The 20,273-nt window shown below is 51.4% G+C and overlaps 1 protein-coding gene across 4 annotated transcripts in view; it reads left to right on the top strand.

Annotated features, from left to right (window-relative positions):
- PARVB (parvin beta) overlaps nt 1–20,273 on the top strand; it is a 136,211-nt gene that overhangs the window by 88,424 nt on the left and 27,514 nt on the right. For all 4 annotated transcript variants that reach the window (XM_028827619.2, XM_028827618.2, XM_077949370.1 and 1 more), the window contains exons 4-8: nt 2,371–2,473; nt 10,627–10,767; nt 12,026–12,141; nt 15,592–15,650; nt 19,232–19,251. In XM_028827619.2, coding sequence (XP_028683452.1) covers nt 2,371–2,473; nt 10,627–10,767; nt 12,026–12,141; nt 15,592–15,650; nt 19,232–19,251 — 439 coding nt within the window. The remainder of the gene's footprint in view (nt 1–2,370; nt 2,474–10,626; nt 10,768–12,025; nt 12,142–15,591; nt 15,651–19,231; nt 19,252–20,273) is intronic.

Here is a 20,273-nt window from a genome sequence, read left to right as displayed (position 1 = left end):
GAGGGAGAAGGGGAACTGTTCAGGGCCCTCAGGAACGCGCCATGTGAGGGTTGGGGGAGTCAGGGAAGATCCCCCAAGGGAGGCTGCAGAGAGTGAAAGAGGAGGGCAGGAAGCCAGTGAGTGTGGGGGTCTGTGGGCCATGGGGGGTCGGGGGAGGCAGCTCCTTGGGAACTGAGGGGGTTCAGGTGCATCTCTGGGACTCCCAGGCCAGTGCTCTCCCTTGCCCTGCCAGCCGCCTCACAGAGATGGCCCAGGGTGGAAACAGGGTGTCTGGTGCTGTGCCCCTGACCTTCAGAGGTGGCGTTGACAAGACCAGAATGCCACAGGGCTGTGCACCTCTCCCTGCAAACCGCCCTTTAATTTATTTTTACCTCTGTTCCTTGTGGGCTTGTGTGTCAGGTTTGATATTTTTGTGTTACTGGGAAAATAGAGTGTGCTTCACAGAAATTTGCCTTGTGGCCAGTGTCGCAGGTTGCAGCTGTTTCTGAGTGACAGGGGACGGTGTATTCTGGACTTGTGTCCTTTTGTTCATCTCTGAGAGGGGCCATAAACTCCCATTTCCGAGAGGTTACTGGGACCAATTAGATCATTGCGTTAGTTTCCCTTGCACAGGAAAATCATGCACTCCGTGCCATCGATCGAGTCCGTTTTATTTTGTGGAATAGACATGTGGGAAGCAGGATTGGCCAGGTGGAATTGTGTTCGGCGGGAGTCCTGTCTTTCCATAGGTACTTTCACAATGGAAGCAATCTTCTTCTAAAGCGTATCACCCAGTGAACTGAATAGAAAATCTGTTGCAAAAAGGCTTAAGAGGAAGGCTGGCCTGGAAAAATGAAACTCACGTCCACAAAGAGATTTGTACCTGAACGTTCATGTCAGCACCATTCACGGTACCTAAAAAAAAGGGGTGATAACTGAAATAACCATCAACCAAAGGATGGAGAAACAAAATGTGGTCCCCCATGAGATGGAATATGATTCAGCATAGGCACGAAAGAAGAATGGAAACATGCTGTAACATGGATGAACCTCGAAAACACGCTCACTGATAGAAGCCAGACGCAAAAGGGTGCACATCATCTGCTCCTGTTTATATGAAATGTCCAGAAAGCCAAATCCATGGGGAGGGGAAGTAGATTCATGGCTATGAGGGGGTGTGTGGGAGGGAGACAGGGAGAGTGGCTGCTAATGGGCATTGGTTTCTTTGGAGGGTTGAAAATGTTCTAAAATGGATCATGGTGATGGTTGCACAATTTTGTGAGTATCCTAAAAGCCATCGAATCACACACTTTTAAAGGATGAATTGTGTGGAGTGAGAATTCTGTCTCAATAAGGGTGTATACAAAATGCAGCTGAGGGTGGGCACACCAAGCTTGTCAGTAATGATGCATAAATCCCCTTTGCTGTCCTGGGTTAGGGTGGGTTGAGGCTTAGGGTGACCAGGGAGGAATGGACATCTTTATTTTATTTTATTTTATTTTATTTTATTTTATTTTATTTATTTATTTTTTTTGAGACAGAGTCTCGCTGTGTCTCCCAGGCTGGCGTGCAGTGGCGTGATCTCGGCTCATTGCAAGCTCCGCCTCCCGGGTTCACGCCATTCTCCCGCCTCAGCCTCCCAAGTAGCTGAGACTACAGGCGCCCGCCACCACGCCCGGCTAGTTTTTTGTATTTTTAGTAGAGACGGGGTTTCACCATGTTAGCCAGGATAGTCTCGATCTCCTGACCTCGTGATCCACCCGCCTCGGCCTCCCAAAGTGCTGGGATTACAGGCTTGAGCCACCGCGCCCGGCCGGAATGGACATCTTGTAGGTCACCTTGACTGTCTTGGGGTGAGGAGAGTGCAGTATTACCAATACTGAATCATTCGGCCCCCCACCCATACCAAGGTGAACACCAGATGCTCTGGTCCTAGTGGCTGCAGAGTTGTATAGCCTCTGTCCTTGTGCTAACTCGACTTGGTGGTGGCCCCGAGCTGTGCAGCCTCTGTCTCTGCGTTTGCTCTGGTCCTGGTGGCCCCAGAGCTGTGCAGCCTCTGTCCCTCCACTTGCTCTGGTTCTGGCAGCTGCAGTGCTGGGCACCCTCTGTCCCTGAGCTTGCTTTGGTCCTTGTGGCTGCAGAGCTGTGCACCCTCTGTCCCTGAGCTTGCTCTGATCCTGGTGGTGGCTGCAGAGCTGTGCACCCTCTGTCCCTGTGCTTGCTCTGGTCCTGGTGGTGGTCCCAGAGCTGTGCACCCTCTGTCCCTGTGCTTCCTCTGGTCCTGTTGGTGGCTGCAGATCTGTGCAGTCTGTGTGTCTGCACTTTCCCTGGTCACTGCCTCATCCCCGTGGCACTGGCGGAGTGAGGCCGTAACGCCTGCGTCTCCTGCAGGTCCTCCTCGACTGGATTAACGACGTGCTGGTGGAGGAGAGGATCATTGTGAAGCAGCTGGAGGAAGACCTGTACGACGGCCAGGTGCTGCAGAAGCTCTTGGGTGAGTCCACGGCAGGGACAACTCTGTCCCACCCCCATCTCCCTGTAGCAGCCCTGGGCTGGGCCAGGATTCTCTGCGTAGTGACGTGGTCCACAGGTCCTAGGAGGACACTTGAAGCTGCAGTGTGCCCTTCCCAGGTGGTGCCCTCAGGCCCTGGGCTGTGGCTTCAGGGTCCTCTCTCTCCTCGCCATTTCTACAGAACAACCAGCCATGGGGCAGCAGCAGGTTGGCAACAGCTTCCAGAACTGCCTGCGGCTCCCATTCTGTTGGGGCTCAGACCCACTTTGTGTCCCTGCCACCCGCTTTCAGCTTGAGCTCCTTCAGCTCAGGATGGGAGGCAGCGGGAGGGAAGCGGGTCCCCAGCGATATTCTGTGAGTGAATGTGTCACCAGATACGTGATAGCTCACGTTCCCTCACCAGGGACAGGCTCTAGTGTCGCATTTGCTGGGCGAGGGCAGGTTAGTGATCTTCCCGGGACTGGCTGACAGATGGATTGATGGCCCAACAAAGCGGTTATTTATTCATCAGATGTTCGATGAGTCCCGAGTGCTGGGTGCCAGGACTTTGATCTTTGAAACAGACATGGTCCCTGTCCTCAGGAACTTACAGTCTGTCTGAAAAGACAAATATTTTCGAATAGTTACAGTTACTGTTCAGATTGCTTGTGATGAGGGCCTTCGGAGATGCCGCAGGTTCTGAGGAGAGGACCGTGGCCTGGGGGCGGGGCAGCCTTGCAGCTCACGCAGGAGAACAAGCAGGAGTTTGTAGGCAAAGAACGGAAGAGCAGAGTTCGCAGATGATGAATGAGAGGAATTCTCAGACTCATAGTGGGTTCTCACGGTGCCTGGCATATGTTTACACTTAATTTTATTTAATATTACTTTAAAAAATGTAAAGCATTTACATGCTTCACAAGTCAAAAGTATGAAAATGACATACCTTGAAAGGTCCTAGCCAGGTGTGGTGGCTCAGCCTATCATCCCAGCACCTTGAGGGGCTGAGCCAGGAGGATCACTTGAGCCCAAGAGTTTGAGACAAGCCTGGGCAACATAGTGGGACCTCGTCTCCACAAATTACCAGACGTGGTGATGTGCACCTGTATTCCCAACTGCTCAGGAGGCTGAGGCAGGAGGATCACTTGAGCCTGGGAAGTTGAAGCTGCAGTGAGCCATGATTGTACCACTGCATTCCAGCCTAGGCAACAGCGTGAGACCCTGTCTCAAGAGAGAGAGACAGAGAGAGAGAGAGAGAGAGAGAGAGAGAGAGAGAGCGAGAGATCTCACTGCTTTCTCTTCCACCTGTACACTCCCAGGTAACAATTTTCAGTGGATTCTGATTTTATCCTTCTTACGTTTCTTTACAAAAATGTCCATACACACAACTACTCATTTCCCTTTTGTTCCATGCATAAAAGGTGGTGTATTTTATACATTGTTTTACACACCTTGCTTGTTTCACTTAGTGATATGTTCTAGGAAGCCTTCCACGTGGAGACCACCTTTCTTTTTCTTTACGGCTGCATTGTACCCCACTGTGTGGATGTTCCTCAGTTTACTCACCCAGTCTTCTATGTGGGGCATTTTTGTCATTTCTAGTGTTTTTCTTTCACCAATAATATTGTGGGAATATCCTCGTTCAGATGTTGAAGAAACTAGAATTGTTGACCTCAAGTGTAATGGGTTGCTTCCTTGAGCTGACCACTGTAGAGGAAGGAATTATCAAATTCGCAGAGGCTTCACCTCTCACCTCTGGGCTTCCCAGGTCTGTTGTGCCTTGGTTGATCTTTCCTGTAGCCACTTTCTGTCTTCCCTGGACTGTTCAGTGTGGAGACCTGATGTAATATTTCCATTAAAAAATGGCTCCCTTGCTCCTGCAACACTCCAATTTCTCTGCATCACTCAAATGTACTGACCATTAGATTTGGCACCTGATGGGTCATTGGTGGCCCAGATGGGAGCCGTTTTAGCACAGTGGTGGGGGTAACATCCTGATCAGGAAGGGTTCAGGGGCAGAGAACTGTGCCTTTGAGATGCATAATTTTGAGAGGGAGAGAGAGGAAGGGAGTGAGGCCGTGGTTGCTGCAGCTCCTTTCCTTTTTGAGACAGGGTCTCACTCCATCGGCTGACCTGGAGTGCGGTGGTACAATCACGGCTCACTGCAGCATCCACTTCCCGGGCTCAGGTGATTCTTCCACCTTAGCCGCCTGAGTAGCTGGGAGTACAGGTGCATGCCACCATGCCTGACTAATTTTTTGTATTTTTTGTAGGTAAAAGGCTTTGCCATGTTGCCCAGGCTGGTCTTGAACTCCTGGGCTCAGGCAATCCACTCACCTCGGCCTCCCAAAGTGTGGGGTTTACAGGCATGAGCCACTGTGCCTGGCCATAGTAGCTCCTTTTCATGTCTGTCCATTGGAAACCATCCGAGCTGCCTGCTGAAATTACATGTGTGGAGCCCCTGGCACAGTGCCTGGCACAGGTCTGTCATCAATAAGCGGGAGTTGTTATTGCTGTTGTTTTTTAAACAGATAAATAAATGCCAAGAGCAGAAATAAGGAGTGTCTGACTCCCTGCTGGGTACCCCATCCACCCCAAGTCCCCTGGGTGACTGGCGCATGATAAACATTTGTTGATTAAGTCAATGAAAAAAATTCCTGCAGTTTCATTACCTATAAAGATTGTGGGATCCTCTTGTGGGAAATGAAATGGGGACAGATAAATGAGTATTGTTTGGATTTTTGGTCCTCAGTGCCATCCACAAACTCCGGAAGGGATCAGCTATTTGCTGAACAGTCTTTCGGTTCTCATAGAGCTCTGATATGTTTTCAGGGTCCCCAAATGCCTATGACAGTGACCTCAAGAACTCAGTGTCCCCTTGTACGTGGGATAGCATACCTCTTCAAGGTCAGCAAGAGATTCCACCGATGTCATCCCCAGCATTAGTGGGGTCAGCAGATCCTCTGTCTGGGGTTTTGTTCTTCTGCTCAACCTCCCTGCTTTGATGGACTGCACAGACAAGCCCCATCCTGGTGGAAGGGTCACCCCGTGGGCCATCCTGGAGGGTCACTCCCACAGACAAGCCCCATCCTGGTGGAAGGGTCTCCCCGTGGGCCGTCCTGGAGATCTTGGATGTGAAGATTTGGCTGTTGCTGGTGTTGGCCCTCTGTTGAAGCAGTCCCTCCAATTGGTACTTTGCTCCCTGCCTGAAGCAGATACTTTCTAATATTTTCAGAAGCAAACTTCAATGTTGTGTTCACTTTCATTTTTTATTTCTGATTCTTTTGCCTGCACCTGTGGCTTCTCCCACCCAATGAGTTGAAACAGTATGTCCGCAAGCCTTGTGTCTGGCAGCCTGGCTATGGAACTGGCCCTCAGAATCTCAGGACAGGCTCTGAATTTGCATCTGCATCTCAGCCATGGTTGCCTGTAAACCATGCCAGTGCCTTCTATGGAGTAGAATTACAGGGGCATCTTTAAAGCCGCATCCTCCCCTCTCAAGACACATCCTTTTGGTTCCCTCTTCAGTTAGCGCTGGCAAATGGCAGCACTTACTCTGGAGTTGCTGTGATTGTCCATGAGTCCTGCTACCTCGGTTGTGTTATCCATAAAGTATAACATGAGGCTTCCTTTGGCTCAAGCAGCCTTTTTCTTGTGGAGTAGCTGCTGTTCCATCTTGTTTGAATAATGGCATAGGCACTTGAGAAGGCAATTCTAAAATCTGAGTGTCAAGTGGTTTGACATATTAATAGCACTTTTTTTATTGAAAAAAGAACAATGGACGACAATATTCAGATAGTAACAGAGCATCAGAATGTCTTGTCTGGTTTTGTGAATGTTGTTACACTGAAAAGACATAATATACTATTGATGTGATATACTCTTGATGTGATACTACTGATGTGATCACCTGATCCTTGAGCTCCAGGATGCCAGGAATGACACCGATGTAGGCATTCAGCTCTTTGGCTTTCCAAGGGCAGAAGCCCAAATCAAATAGGAGATTTTAGCTAAATGCCAAGGTCAAAGCCAACTTCTGTGCATCTGGAGTAGAGAAGAGGTCTGAGGACTGGGCCTGGGCTGTCAGCCATTAGTGGTCAGGAAGAGGAAGTTCTGGCAAAGGAGTCCGACAGGGGTCAGTCACAAGGGAGGGGGAGCCAGAGGAGTGTTGCATTTGGGAGGGGTAAAGGAGGTGTTTCTAGGAGGTGAGAGGGAGTGAGAGGAGGAAGGAACAGACCTCTAGTTTGGCCATGTAGAAATTACCCAGAGTGAACCAGCAGGACCCTAGAGGAGTCCCTCTTTTTTTTTTTTTTTTTTCTCTTGAGATAGTGTCTCACTCTGTTGCCCAGGCTGGAGTGCAGTGGCGTGATCACAGCTCACTGCAGCCTTGACCCCCTAGGCTTGGATGATCTTCCCACCTCAGCTTCCCCAGGTAGATGGGACCACAGATGCATACCACCATGCCCAGATAATTTTTGTATTGTCTGTAGAGCTAAGGTTTTGCTATATTGCCCAGGCTAGTCTTGAACTGGGTTCAAACGATCCTCCCACCTTGGCCTCCCAAAGTGTAGGGATCACAGGCATGAGCCACTACACCCAGCTGAGTCCTTCTTCTTGAGAGAAGATTCTGAAAGCAACTCCTGGGTACTCTGCCACATGCCAGGTTTCTGGGGGTGTAGCTCCCCTGTGTTTGCAGTGCAGCCCTCAAAGTAGACTGCATATGGTCAGAGTGAGGTGCCCGTGCTGCAGGAGCTCCTGACTGTCATCCTGCTGCTCACTCATGGGCACGCCCTCTCCTTGTGAAGGTGAGGTTCTTCCTCACATGTGTTCTCAACCCAACATGTGGCCATCACTCTGGGTCACCTGCTACATGGGAGAATCCTCCCCAACTTTCTCTCTTTCTGTGCTAGGAAGATAGGAGTCCTGGCCACGATGGAGCCCTGAGCTGCTCCTGCAGCCCCCGCCAGTGGGCACAGTGATGTCTGATGATGCAGGTGATCATGTGTCATATTCTCTGCTGCACAGGAGTCACCCAAGACCCAGCCTAAGGCAGCACCCGGGCATGGCCAGTCTCTTTGGTCTCTGTTGCCTGCTGTTTCCACCGCCAAATTCCTATGTTCAAGTCCTACATGCGGGGCCCACCCATGTGACCTCATTTTACCTTAATTGCCTCTTTAAATACAGGCACATTGCAAGGAATGAGAGCTTCGCCCACTAGGAGAGATGGGTAGCCTGGCAGGCCCCCACTGTCCCTGCTACCAGCCAGACCTGCAGGTTGAACCTTGGAACGTGACTGTATTTATAGAGGTAATAGGATAGGCATGGTGGCTCACACCTGTAATCCCAGCACTTTGGGAGGCTGAGGTGGGTGGATCACTTGAGGTCAGTAATTTGAGACCAGCCTGATCAACATGGCAAAACCCCGCCTCTACTAAAAATACGAAAATTACCTGGGCGTGGTGGCACACACCTGTAATCCCAGCTACTCGGGAGGCTGAGGCAGGAGAATCGCCTGAACCTGGGAGGCGGAGGTTGCAGTGTGCTGAGATGGTGCCATTGCACTCCAATCTGGGTGACGAGAGTGAAACTCCATCTCAAAAAAAAAAAAAGTGATGAAGGTAAAATGAGGCTATACGAGTGGGTGGGCCCTAATCCAATATGTCTAGGGTTCCTATAAAAAGAGGAGATTGGGACACAGACGTGCACAGAGGGAGACCGAGTGAGGACACAGGAAGAAGACGGCAGCTGTCTACAAGCCGGGAGAGGGGCCTTAGATGGGTCTACGCTACCGGTGCCTTGATCTTGGACTTCCGGCCTCCAGAGCTGTGACATAAATCTCCGTTGTTTAAGCTGCATGGTCTGTGGCATGCTTTGTTGCAGCAGCCCAGGCAAATGAATCCAGTGTCCTCCGCTCCTCTGCCGACTCCTCTTCCTCCACCCTGGGTGACGTGGCCATGTTCAGTCTGCGGGGCTGGATGGTGGCAGGTGCAACGGGGGCGTGTCAGGCTCCCCTTCTCCCTGGTGGGTGAGGCTCTCGGACCACCCAGTTCCGTATAATTCTCTCTCTCCTTCCTTCTCCAAGCTGCCCTGCTCTGCCCTGTCTGTGGTTGTTGAACACCTGTGGGACCTACTTGCTCTTTACTTCCAGGGCGCAAATTCAGACAGACAGCTGTGGATGACTCAGCGAGGAACTGTTAGATCCAGATGGAGGGAAATAAGATGAATAAGCGGGAATCATTTCCACTCCCCTGCAGGATGCGTTTTGTTGGGCTGCTTTGTTTTTTCTCTTGCAGTCACTGCCGCTCAATCTGATGTTATTTACGAGTGTCTATCTCCCCACTAGGAACCTCTGTTATCTGTGCCATATCCAGCACCTAGGATAGTGCCTGTCCCATAGTAGGTGTTCAGTCCCTATCTGTGAGCCAACAAACGAAGGACTGAAGGGGTTTTCCGAGCCCAGCAGGCCTTGCTCTAGAATTTTATTATCCTGAAAGGGATACCAAAGCGGTTTGTTTTCTAATTGAGGGAGGGGAGGCTGCTGGGGAGATAACACTGAAGACATAGGGGCCTCTGGCTAAAATGCTTTCAACAGAACTTTGTGCTGGGAATCACTTGCAAAACAGAAACCCCATTTGTGACCAGCCTGGACTTGATTGCTTTCATGATCGCCCGTCAATGCCTGCGTCACCAACAGCAGCTGTGTATTGAAGGCTCTGTGCTGCTTGCAGTCACCCTCCCAGTGAACCATCTCACGATGCTCTGTGACGTCGCTTTTGTTGTTTTGCAGAGGGGATCTGTCGGTAAACACTGGAGTCTTAGAATCGAAGACTAGCAGGGAAACTGGGGGTCCTTCCTGCCATGTAGCAGGCATGGGGTGGGGCGCTGGTGGCCGGCACCTGCCAGTACCTACTGCTAACAAAAGGGAAATTGGAGGAGGTGCAGGCTCGGCTGGAGCTCAGCCTCAGTAATTGAATCTTGATGAAAAGTGACAGTTCTTGTCTGCGCTCCTCCAGATTGCTTCCTGTTCATTCTCGGTAATAAAATCATCGCCAGTTCTGTGAATATCTAATCTAACTTCCTATTGTGGTGTCAGAATGTTAGAGAAACAAGAATGGGAGCCTCAGGTGTGTGGGGAGGCAGAGGTAGCTTCTAAGACCTTTTAAAAAATTATCTTTATCAGTCCTCTCCCTTCTGGGACCCACACGGACGGTCTTCTCACCTTCTGACCCCCTCTCTCATTCTTCCCAGGTAAACTCTTTGCCTCTCAATTGCATCTTGAATTATGTTTTTTCCATTTTATATGCATAGAATGTTCCCTAGTGTAACACCCACAGTTTTATCCTTAACTCTTCTTCCCTTTTCAATCTGGAGTCATTCTCTAAGGAAGATTAGTGACCTGAAAGCTCAGAGTTCCATGGTTCAACATCTCAAGATGCCCGCTTGGCCACGTGGTAACTTGCCCCACTTCGGGGACCTCCTTGAGGCCAGGGTCAGTCCTGGTGGTTCTGAGTTCCTTCAGCATCTCTCTCTTTTCACTTTTCCTTCCTTCCTTCCTTCCTTCCTCTTTCTCTCTTCTCTTTGTTCTCTTCTTTTTCTTCTCTTTCTTCTCTTTCTCTCCTTCCTCCCTCCCTCCCTCCCTCCCTCCCTCCCTCCCTCCCTCCCTTCCTTCCTTCCTTCCTTCCTTCCTTCCTTCCTTCCTTCCTTCCTTCCTTCCTTCCTTCCTCTCTCTCTTTCTCTCTCCCCTCCCTCCCTCCCTCCCTTCCTTCCTACCTTCCTTTCTTCCTTCCTCTCTCTCTCCTTCCTCCCTTTCTCTCTCTCTCTCTCTCTTTCTGAGGCAGGGTCTCACTCAGGTTGCCCAGGCTTGGGTGCAATGATGTGATCTTGGCTCACTGCAACCTCCACCTCCCGGGCTCAAGCACTTCTTCTGCCTCAGCCTCCTGAGTAGCTGAGATTACAGGCATGTACCACCATGCCTGGCTAATTTTTGTATTTTTAGTAGAGACGGGATTTCACTATATTGGCCAGGCTGGTCTCAAACTCCTGGCCTGAAGTGATTCACCCACCTCGGCCTCTCAATGTGCTGGGATTACAGGCATGAGCCACCATGCCTGGCCCTTCCAGCTTTTTCTGACCCTCTCCTCTTGTGCTTCTCATTGCAGAAAAACTGGCAGGATGCAAGCTGAATGTGGCTGAGGTGACACAGTCCGAAATAGGGCAGAAACAGAAGCTGCAGACGGTGTTGGAAGCAGTACATGACCTGCTGCGGCCCCGCGGCTGGGCGCTCCGGTGGAGCGTGGACTGTGAGTTCCACGCCGTGGGGGGAGGGAGTGTCTGGAGGGAGCCCGTCCTCTCGACATTCGTCATCCACATTTGTCATCCGCATTCATCATCATCCCATCTGGCCTTGCATCTTAGAATTGGGTTCATCTCCCTGCGCCGTAAGAGGTAGAGCATTGCAGGGGAGAAGAACAGGAGAAGGGTTAGGGAGCTCCTAGAAAAGGTACCTGGTCAGGCCACGGTTCTCCATCCTCCCCACGCTGCAGAGGAGAGAGGCAATGTTTGTGGATGGGTGGCTCAGAGGGACTTCGAGAGAGAAGCAGCCTTGGGGGGTTCTTGTTGGGACTCAACCCCAAATACCAGTGGCAGCAACCCTAGTGGGCTGTTTGCCTGTGACCCTGGCATTAGGAGATGTGACATCATGGTATTTTCAGCCAAGACATGAACCCAGAAGGTGAAAGACTAAACCAGGAGAAAGTTCTCCTCGGTGCTGCCCACTCCTTCCCCACCTCCTTCCCCTTGAAGCAAGGCCGTCAGGGTGTGGCTTCAGGGCTCTCTGTGCAGGGCCAGAGGTCTCTGTGTTTTGGTGAGCTGGGCTCTCAGCGGTGGGCAGGAGACCCTGGAGCCTGGCCCTGCACCTGGTTTCTTGGCATCGAGACCTTGGGCAGACCCAGGCTGTCTCGTGGGTTGCTAGGTCCGTGGGTGGGGAATCGGGTGCCTTGTAAACTGTAAAACCCTGCGGAGGAGAAATGGTGATGATGACCAAACCTGAGTCTGCATGCTGAGGAGGAGAGAGGACAGACTCAGGCAAGGCAGGGGCGAATGGCTAATGTCCCCAGAGCAGCCTTCGCCCTTGGCAGCCTACCCTTGTTGGGATGGTTCGTTGTGTAGAGGGAGCCCTTTTTTAGTGCCAGAGATCATAACGCACATCCTTGTGATGGTTAAGTGGCCGTGACCTGCTTTCTGTGATCTTTTCCCTTCTGTGCTAATTTTACTATCCTGTTCCTTCCCCTCATCACTGCCCAATTTATTGCTTTTAAAACCATTGTGCTTCTAAAAGTGTCTGCACAAGTCATCTTAGGCCAACAAGAGAGGAGACATTGAAACCAGAAATGACTTCACCAGGTTGCTCATCAGCTCTCTTTACTTGTCCACACTTTGCTCCATCCTAGCCTTGCTGGGGTCTCATTTAGATGCTGTGTCTCTGTTGCTTTCTGCACGTGGGCTCGGGTTCCTGTGTCACCTGATCTAAAGTGTCTCCTTTCCTCCTCCCTCCCGCAGCAATTCATGGGAAGAACCTGGTGGCCATCCTCCACCTGCTGGTCTCTCTGGCCATGCACTTCCGGGCCCCCATCCGCCTTCCTGAGCATGTAACGGTGCAGGTGGTGGTCGTGCGGGTGAGTATAACCGAGCGGTCGGCCTGCCCGTAACTCCGCCAGAGAGGCAACGTCTTCTTCCTCCTGCAGTTTTCCTGCCCTCCCCCTCCTTTTTTCCCCCCAGGAGGCTACCTTCTATTTTTCCCTTTTGACAAAATGTGTGTCTCACCCTGGCTCCGAGATAAATGATTGGAACGGGAACAATGGCATTGATTTGATGAGAGGCAGAAGCAGAGGCAGGAGGGTGTTGAGGTTTAATTTTCCACATTTTTGAAAAGAACATTCATTTCTCTCCAAAGCCAACTGGTTGGAATTCAATCCCCTTGAATGTGCTTATTACTCATTGGAGGAGGTTGGCCCCGCGGGATGAAACAGACACCCAAATTAAAGCCGCTTTGCATTCGCCGTGGATTATTCATCATGCCCCGTCATCTCTTTTTTTGGGTTCATTTCTCTTGATTCACTTGGAGAAATGGAACCAGAACCCAGGTCCTTCTTACAGAGGGTGAAGTAGAGTTACCTATCTCTTGCTGTTTCCCTTGCATTTATTTTTTATTTTATTTTATGTTTTGAGAAAGGGTTTCACTCTGTCACCCAGGCTGGAGTACCGTGGTGCAGTCACGGTTCACTGCAGCCTCAGCCTCTTGGGTTTAAGCAGTCCTCCCACCTCAGCCTCTCACGTAGCTAGGACTACAGGCACATGCCACCATGCCTGGCTAATTTTAAATTTTTGTAGAGACGGGGACTCACTATGTTGCCCAGGCTGGTCTCGAAGTCCTGGGCTCAAGTGATCCTCCCATCTCAGCCTCCCAAAGTGCTATGATTATAGGTGGGAGCAGCCATGCCTGGCTTTGTTTCCCTTACATTTAAGTGGACAGTCGCTGCCTAGGGTTCATGTATGCAGTTTCCCTCAGTAAACGTGCACTGAGCGCCTTCTATCCTCTAAGCACTCGGCATAGGCTGCTGAGCCACTAAAGGAGGAACACATGCCTGGGGTCTGCGGGGGCGACCACTGCTGCCAGAATTAAGGTCACGCTTGGAACCTTGGATACCTCCGTGTTTATTTTACTTGAGACATCCGGCTCCACTTTCCTCTGGTTTTTAAACTTCTCGGTCCCGTGGTCTCTGTGGTCCGGGAGGACCTGGCTGCCACTGTGTTTTCTGAACGCATTCTGACCCCTCTGTTACCCTGGGAGCTCAGTCTTGACTGGACGGGAATGCTCCTCTCTGGCATCAGGCGAGGGCCACCTGCCATGTCTCCATGTTTCCTTCCTAAGGAGGATGTTTGTGGCTGGTGGTGGTGACTTGGGACCTGGGGGGCCATTCCTATGGCCCCTTGTCTTGGCCACTGGTTCGCAGGCAGCCGGCCTGAAAAGGCTTCCCTAGGACACATGGGGATATGGTTCCCAAGCCCACCTACGTCAGCTCGGGGCCCCAGGAGCCCTGTGCAGGCTGAGAAACCAGAGTATTTCCTTTCAGGCTTGCACTTGAGTCCAAGATAATCTTTGGGGTTTGCAGAAAGTTTGAACCAGGCAAGCACTTGCTGGTGCTTCCTGCCATAACGGGTTAGAGAAGTGTTGTTTGGACCATGACCAAAGCAGAATGAAATGGGAGCAGGGGGTCCTGCGAACTGGGCGCCATTACTCCCCAGACCTTAGAGCCGCCTTCTTTCTTCTCTGCAGCCCCCTGGCCTCTGAGCTTACTCAGTGGATCCCTTATCTAACCCCAGATGGAGTGGTTGGTGTAAGGGATGTGGCATTTCCAGGCTGGAAGGAAGGAAGGGAAGGGCCTTATTTACTGCCTGGCCGCGTGGCTTTAGGCTGATCACTTGCTTTTGCTGAGCTGCAGTGTTTCCCCCATAAAACTGAGATTTTACTACAAACCTGTAAAACATCCAGCTTCACGTCTCCAATCCTAGACCTGGGCCCAGCACCCGGTGGGTGCCTCAGGCACGTTTGGTCCGTGACTAGGTGAACACAATGTCTCTGGACCTTCCTTGGCAGGCACTCCTGAGAATCGGGATAAGCATCACCCATACTGTTGTTCAATAACAATCACCAACCCTGAGTATTCCCTGGGGGTCAAACTCAGGAAAGGGATGGAAGCTCAGATCTTGATGGTGTCCCCTGTGGGCTGGCCCAGCAGGAAGTGAGTTCCCGGTCCCTTGAGGGGTTCAGTGGTGGTTGGATCAGCCACCCAGACTCCACCTGGAGCTCCCGTGACAGGTGGGCTGCCACCCCTACTGTCACCACTGCCATGCCTCCCTCACCACCATCACTTCTTTTTTTTTTTTTTTGAGACAGAGTCTCGCTCTGTCACCCAAGCTGGATGCAGTGGCACAATCTCAGCTCACTGCAGCCTCCGCCTCCTGGGTTCAAGCGATTCTCCTGCCTCAGTCTCCCAAGTAGCTGGGATTACAGGCGCGTGCCACCACGCCCAGCTAATTTTTGTATTTTTAGTAGAAACGGGGTTTCAGCATGTTGGCCAGGATGGTCTCGATCTCTTGACCTTGTGATCTGCCTGCCTCGGCCTCCCAAAGTGCTGGGATTACAGCCGTGAGCCACTGCTCTGGCCATCATTGCTTTTTGATACCTGCCACGCTCTGGGAAAAGTGTGACATATGCTGTATCAGTTTCCTAGGGCAGCCGTAACAAAGTACCACAAACCAGGTGGCTTAAAACAGCAGACATTTATTCTCTCGCAATTATGGAGGCCAGAAGTCTGAAATCAAGACGTTGTCAGGGTAGGATGTCCTCCTTCACATCTCCTCCTCCAGGGGAGGAGTCTTCCTGCCTCCTCCAGCTTCTGGTGGTGGCCATCAGTCCTTGGTGTCCTTGGCTTGTGGCCACATTTCTCTCTAGTCTCTGCCTCTGTCATCATACGGCTTCTTTGCTCTGTTTCTGTGTCTATTTCCTCTTCTAATAAGAATGTGAGCCATATTGGATTAAGATGGGACTCACCATAATCCATGATGACCTCGTATGAGCCAGTATCTGCAAAGACCCTTATTTCCAAATGAGATCACGTTCTGAAATTTGTGGTAGATACAAACTTTGGGGCACCCTCTTCAGTCCTGTGTACACACATGATTGCAGGGGACGTTCCCTGTTAATTATGTTCCTTCCAGTTGCATGCCTCACCTCTCCTGGCTGCAAAGCATAGAGGATCCCTTTGGGGAAACCTGACCTGGGGTGTTTCTCCTGAGACCCACACAAATGCCAACCCTCAGGGCCACATGGAGACCAGAGGGTGGGAGGAGGATGGGGACAGGTTGTGGCCGCTGAAAGGCACCCTGCGCAGGGTCCCCTGCTGTGCACTCACCCAGGCCTGGCATGCATGTTCAATATCACCCCTCCTCCTGTTGCTCTTTTCTAAGATGATCTCTGACCCCACAGCTTCATCTGCCCTGTCAGTGCGTCCTTCCTCATCTCTCCACTGCCTGATTTTGTGTGTTTATTTTGGGGTTTTCAGAAGCGGGAAGGCCTGCTGCATTCCAGCCACATCTCGGAGGAGCTGACCACAACCACAGAGTAAGTGGACCCCTGCCTTGCCCTTCCAGGCCCTGCTGCCCCGAGTGAGCGGGGCCCCAGGCTGCCACTTCAGCCAGGGATGCCGGCACACGTGGGGCTGCTTCCGCTCCACGCCCCTTCACTGTAGCATGTGATTCTCATGCTGGTTCCCACCCCACTCTCCTCCCTCTGCACACTTTCTTCAGAGTTTTTAACATTAGAACTGAGTTACCTTCCACAGCCTTTGAATTTTTTCATTCCTTATCTTAAAAGGTGAGCTTTAAGAACATTGCAAGGTGCGGCAGGCAGAGAGTTCAGGATGATTAGAGAGACCCATTGTCTCGGTTCATTTATCCATCTACATTAGCGCCATCAGAGGCAAGAGTTGCATGTTTAAACCAAAACTTTCCTTTGACAGACACTACTAAGCCATCTCTTATCTCCTAGAGAAAGCCAGAGGGCAGGTGTTCAGAAGTCTAAAAGTCTTCAAATCTATTGAAAATAGCAAATCAAACAGTATCTGTGGTGTGTGGTTTTAAGGACTCCTTGTGATAACCTGCTAAGAATCTTTAGAATTCACTGCATTTGTGCCTCTTGACTAAACCTGTTTCAGATGAAAGAGAACATTTAAAAATTGATTGTCTCAGCTAATCCATCAGCTAAGTTCACAGAGTGATTAATTACTGTGTTGTGAATTCATGGATGGTATTTCAAAAATCGTAACTGACACAGGAAACCACTCGTGGCTTGCAAGCTGTCAGGGAAGATGATAGGACAGTGGAGTGCAGGCTGACGCATGTGCAGAGGCCCATGAAGAGGCCTCCAAGTCTGCCCCAGGCCCATGAAGGGAACAGGGAGAACTGGAGGAGGGGAGGATGAGAATGTGGTTCTGTGCCCAGCACAGTAGGCCTTTGGCAGCAGCTCTGCCTATTCAGCAGTAGGAGAAGGGCTGCTCATGAGGAACTGGGATTGGGCTGGTGTCTTAGTTGTTTATTGTTGTGTAACAAGTCACCCCCAAAGCGGAGTGGCTTAAAACAACCTCTGTTTCATTTGCTGCTCACAATTCTGTGGGTCAGCAATGTAGGCTGGGCTCAGCTGGGTGGTTGTTCAGCTAGTCTCGCCTGGGGTTGCTGATATGATGCAGACACCTGAAGGCTGGTTGGGGGCTGGAGAGGCAAGATGGGCTCCCCCTACCTCTGGTGGTTGGTGTTGGCCTCCCCTGGGTCCCTCCTCACAGAGCTGGGCATCTTCCCAGGGTGCCCTCAGAGTCCTGAGAGAGTGAGAATGCAGCTGCAGGCCCCTTGAGGCCTTGTCTTGGACATCCATACCTATATCCTCAATTCTGTGAGTCGAAGTGAGTCACGGGTCATCGTGGATCAAGCTGCGGGAAACAGACTCTGCCTCCTTGTGCAGGAATGGCCTATGCACTGGTGGGCTGGTGGGCATGCTGTGATAGGAGTCCCCCTCTAGGTGAGGGGGTCCCATATGAGGATAGCACGGAGGAGCTGAGGCCCCTGCCATAAAACTAGAATGGTCCAGAGACAGAGAATGAGCAAGTGGGTGGGAGAATGGCCTCAGCTATTCACCAGTGGTAAGTGGCACCGAGGGCCCACTGCATGCCAGCCTCCCTGCTGGGTCAACAGAAACACTGAGAGGTGGGCTGAGTGCAGTTTCTCTCCTCCAGGGTGACCCATCCTACTGATGAGAAAGGATGCATCCACAGGCATGCACAGTCCAACACAGGGGCTTGTGGGAAGTGCCTTAGGGCCCTAAGGGAATTTCCAGGAGGAGGGGAGCACCCCAAAGTCAGGGCAGGGGAGATTCCAGTGGAAGCCACCTCAATCAGATACCAGACAGCACTGAGCAGTGAGGAAGGAAGTTGGGATTTTCTAGCCTGAGTCAGCATCCCTCTGCCAGCCAGGGCCGGGATAGAGGAGAGGCTGGGTCACCTCTCCAGGCTGATGCCCCAGGTGGGTTCTCCTCAGGGCTGGTTATCCCATCCTGGTCTCCTGTTCCTTCCCCTCCCCATGGCTGCAGAGGCTCTGACGGAACATTTGAATCATCGAATGTCTGCTGAAAACCAGCAGCCCAAAGATCCACTTTCAGTTTCCTAAGGCAGCATTGCCACCTCCCATCCAGTCTCAGTGTTCCCCTTTCTCTTTCAAGAGGTGGTTATGAGGTCACCCCTTCCAGGAAGCCCTCCTGTCTGCCAAGCAGGAGTGCTTGACTTCCTGTTAGTTCCCGTTGCCTCTGGACACGTGTGATCAACATTGAAATATTGGCTTACCAGGTCTCTCACTCCCAGGCATCTTGAGGGCAGGGCCACATAGTGTTTATCTCCAGGGGATATTAATTACTGTATCTGCACAGCCTGCACATAGTAGGTGCTTAAGTAAGTGCTTATTAAATAAGATGGAGTGAAAGGACTTGAGCCTAGAGGGATTTGGGGACAAAATAAAGACTTTCTTGCCTCTCAGGAAGGCAGTGCATGGAAAGGCTGTGTGCACTCACTCACTGGGAATCTTTGAGGAGAAGCTGCTCACCACTCCCGTCTCCCTCATTGCTTCCACTGCCGCCTGCCTGAGATCAGGGCCCGGCCTTGTGGTTCCCCAGGATCCTTTAGTTCCAAAAGTCCTGCAAGTACATTGTGTTTACTCCTGGAAACATAAGTAACCTGCAACCTTGTGTGTTTGTTTGTTTGTTTATTTGAGACAGGGTCTTGCTCCATTGCCCAGGCTGGAGTGCAGTGGTGCGATGCCAGCTCAGTGCAGCCTTGACATCCCAGGCTCTAGCAATCCTCTCACCTTACCACCCGAATAGCTGGGACTACAGCACATGCCATGACACCAAGCTAATTTATTTGTATTTTTCTTAGAGGAGGTTTTGCCACTTTGGCCAGGCTGGTCTCCAGTCTTGCATTTTGTTGTTGTTGTTTTGTTTGTTTTTTGAGACAGAGTTTCACTCTTGTTGCCCCAGGCTGGAGTGCACTTGTGCAATCTCTGCTCACTGCAACCTCTACCTCCTGGGTTCAAGTGATTCTCCTGACTCAGCCTCCCAAGTAGCTGGGATTACAGCTGCCTGCCACCACGCCCGGCTAATTTTTGCATTTTTAGCAGAGATGGGGTTTCGCCATTTTGGCCAGGCTGGTCTCGAACTCTTGACCTCAAGTGATCGACCCACTTCTGTCTCCCAAAGTGCTGGGGTTACAGGCGTGAGCCACTGTCCCTGGCCCAGCCTGTGTTTTGAGCATTCCATGGCTGCTGGAAGACTTGTTGTCTGCTGAAATCTTCGTATTAACCACTATCTGATTTAAGTACCTCCCCTCCAAACAACATTAACAGAGTGGTTAATGTGCAAATAGAGATGGTGATTTGCTGCTGATTTTGTACAAACGTTAATAATCCACACAAGCACCTCTCATTTATCATTAGAGTGGGCTGGAACGTAGCACAATGTGACTTGCATTCTTATCAGTAGGCCTTTACCTGGGCAGCGAGGGCCCAGCTTTCTGGCTGGCTCTATCCCTCATCTTCCATGTGCTGGTTGTGAAACTGCGTTCTGAGTGACCCATCTCATGGCTCTCTCTGTGTTCTTGTTTGCAGGATGATGATGGGCCGGTTCGGTAAGTAACCCTAGGGCAAGTGGGGAGACGGAGACGTGTTAGGGCTGCCCCAGGAAGCTTCCAGAGAGTATACATGGTCATCTGGGGGGAGTAGGAAACTGGGTGGGTCTTAATGCCCCCATAGTTCTGGAATCCTAGGGAAAGTTCACAGCCCTCTGCCGCCTTTCCGTATAACGGGCTTGTTTCTCAGAGCTGAGAGTGGCTGGGTGGTGCTAGGAGGAGTGGGGTGGAAGGCTGGGTGACCAGCTAGGGGAGCGGGAGGGGCCTGGGATGTAACACTGGCTGGAACTGTCAGGGGCTGGTGCAAGAGTGGTTGAGGGTAAAAGGGAGGGAGGAGAGGCGGCCAGCACAGCGTCATTAGCTGGTTGGAAGAGAATGGCTCAGCTCTGTGGATGTCCTTCCATATGTGTTATTTCCTCCTGGAAACCACTGGTTTAGCAGACTTCCTTAGAGTCAGGCAGCTGGGGCTCAGTCCTGGCTGGTGGCCTGTGGCCTGCCCCTTCCTCTCTGCTCCTCATCTGAGAAATGGGAGTATGAAAGGCTCTCCCCAGGCAGAAGCTGCTGTGAGGATTGGGTGAGATCACAGGTGAGTGCCCTGCTTGGCCAGGGGACAGCCCTTTATGTGGGGTAGTTTTATTAGTGTTGGTTTTCAGTGGCTATTCCCAAAGAGAGAGGCAATTACTCTGCCTTCCCCCATTAGAGCCTGAGACCTCATCGTCATCTCAGTGAGGGATGGCAATGTTTCAACCCTCAGAACCAGGATACCCCGGCCCTCAACCTGGCCAGGCTCGGTGCTTTGGGAAGCATTTCAAAAGAGAAACCTCTTGACCCCCAAATACCATGTTCTCCAGTGAGCAGGGAGAGGAGAACAGCTCTTAAAAGGAAAAATGGAAACCAAACACAAGTTTCCCACCTGCCTCTCCAGCCTGCCAGCCTGGAGCTGATGTCTGTCTTTTTGGGGCCCTTGGGGTGGGAGTGCCACCCCCTGAGTTCTATAGAACGAGGGCTGGGCCAGCTCGGCC

This window comes from Macaca mulatta, chromosome 10 (assembly GCF_049350105.2).
Source record: "Macaca mulatta isolate MMU2019108-1 chromosome 10, T2T-MMU8v2.0, whole genome shotgun sequence".
Lineage (NCBI taxonomy): Eukaryota > Metazoa > Chordata > Mammalia > Primates > Cercopithecidae > Macaca > Macaca mulatta.
Note: the sequence above shows the minus strand (reverse complement) of the source record. Positions and strands in the feature narration are given on the sequence as shown.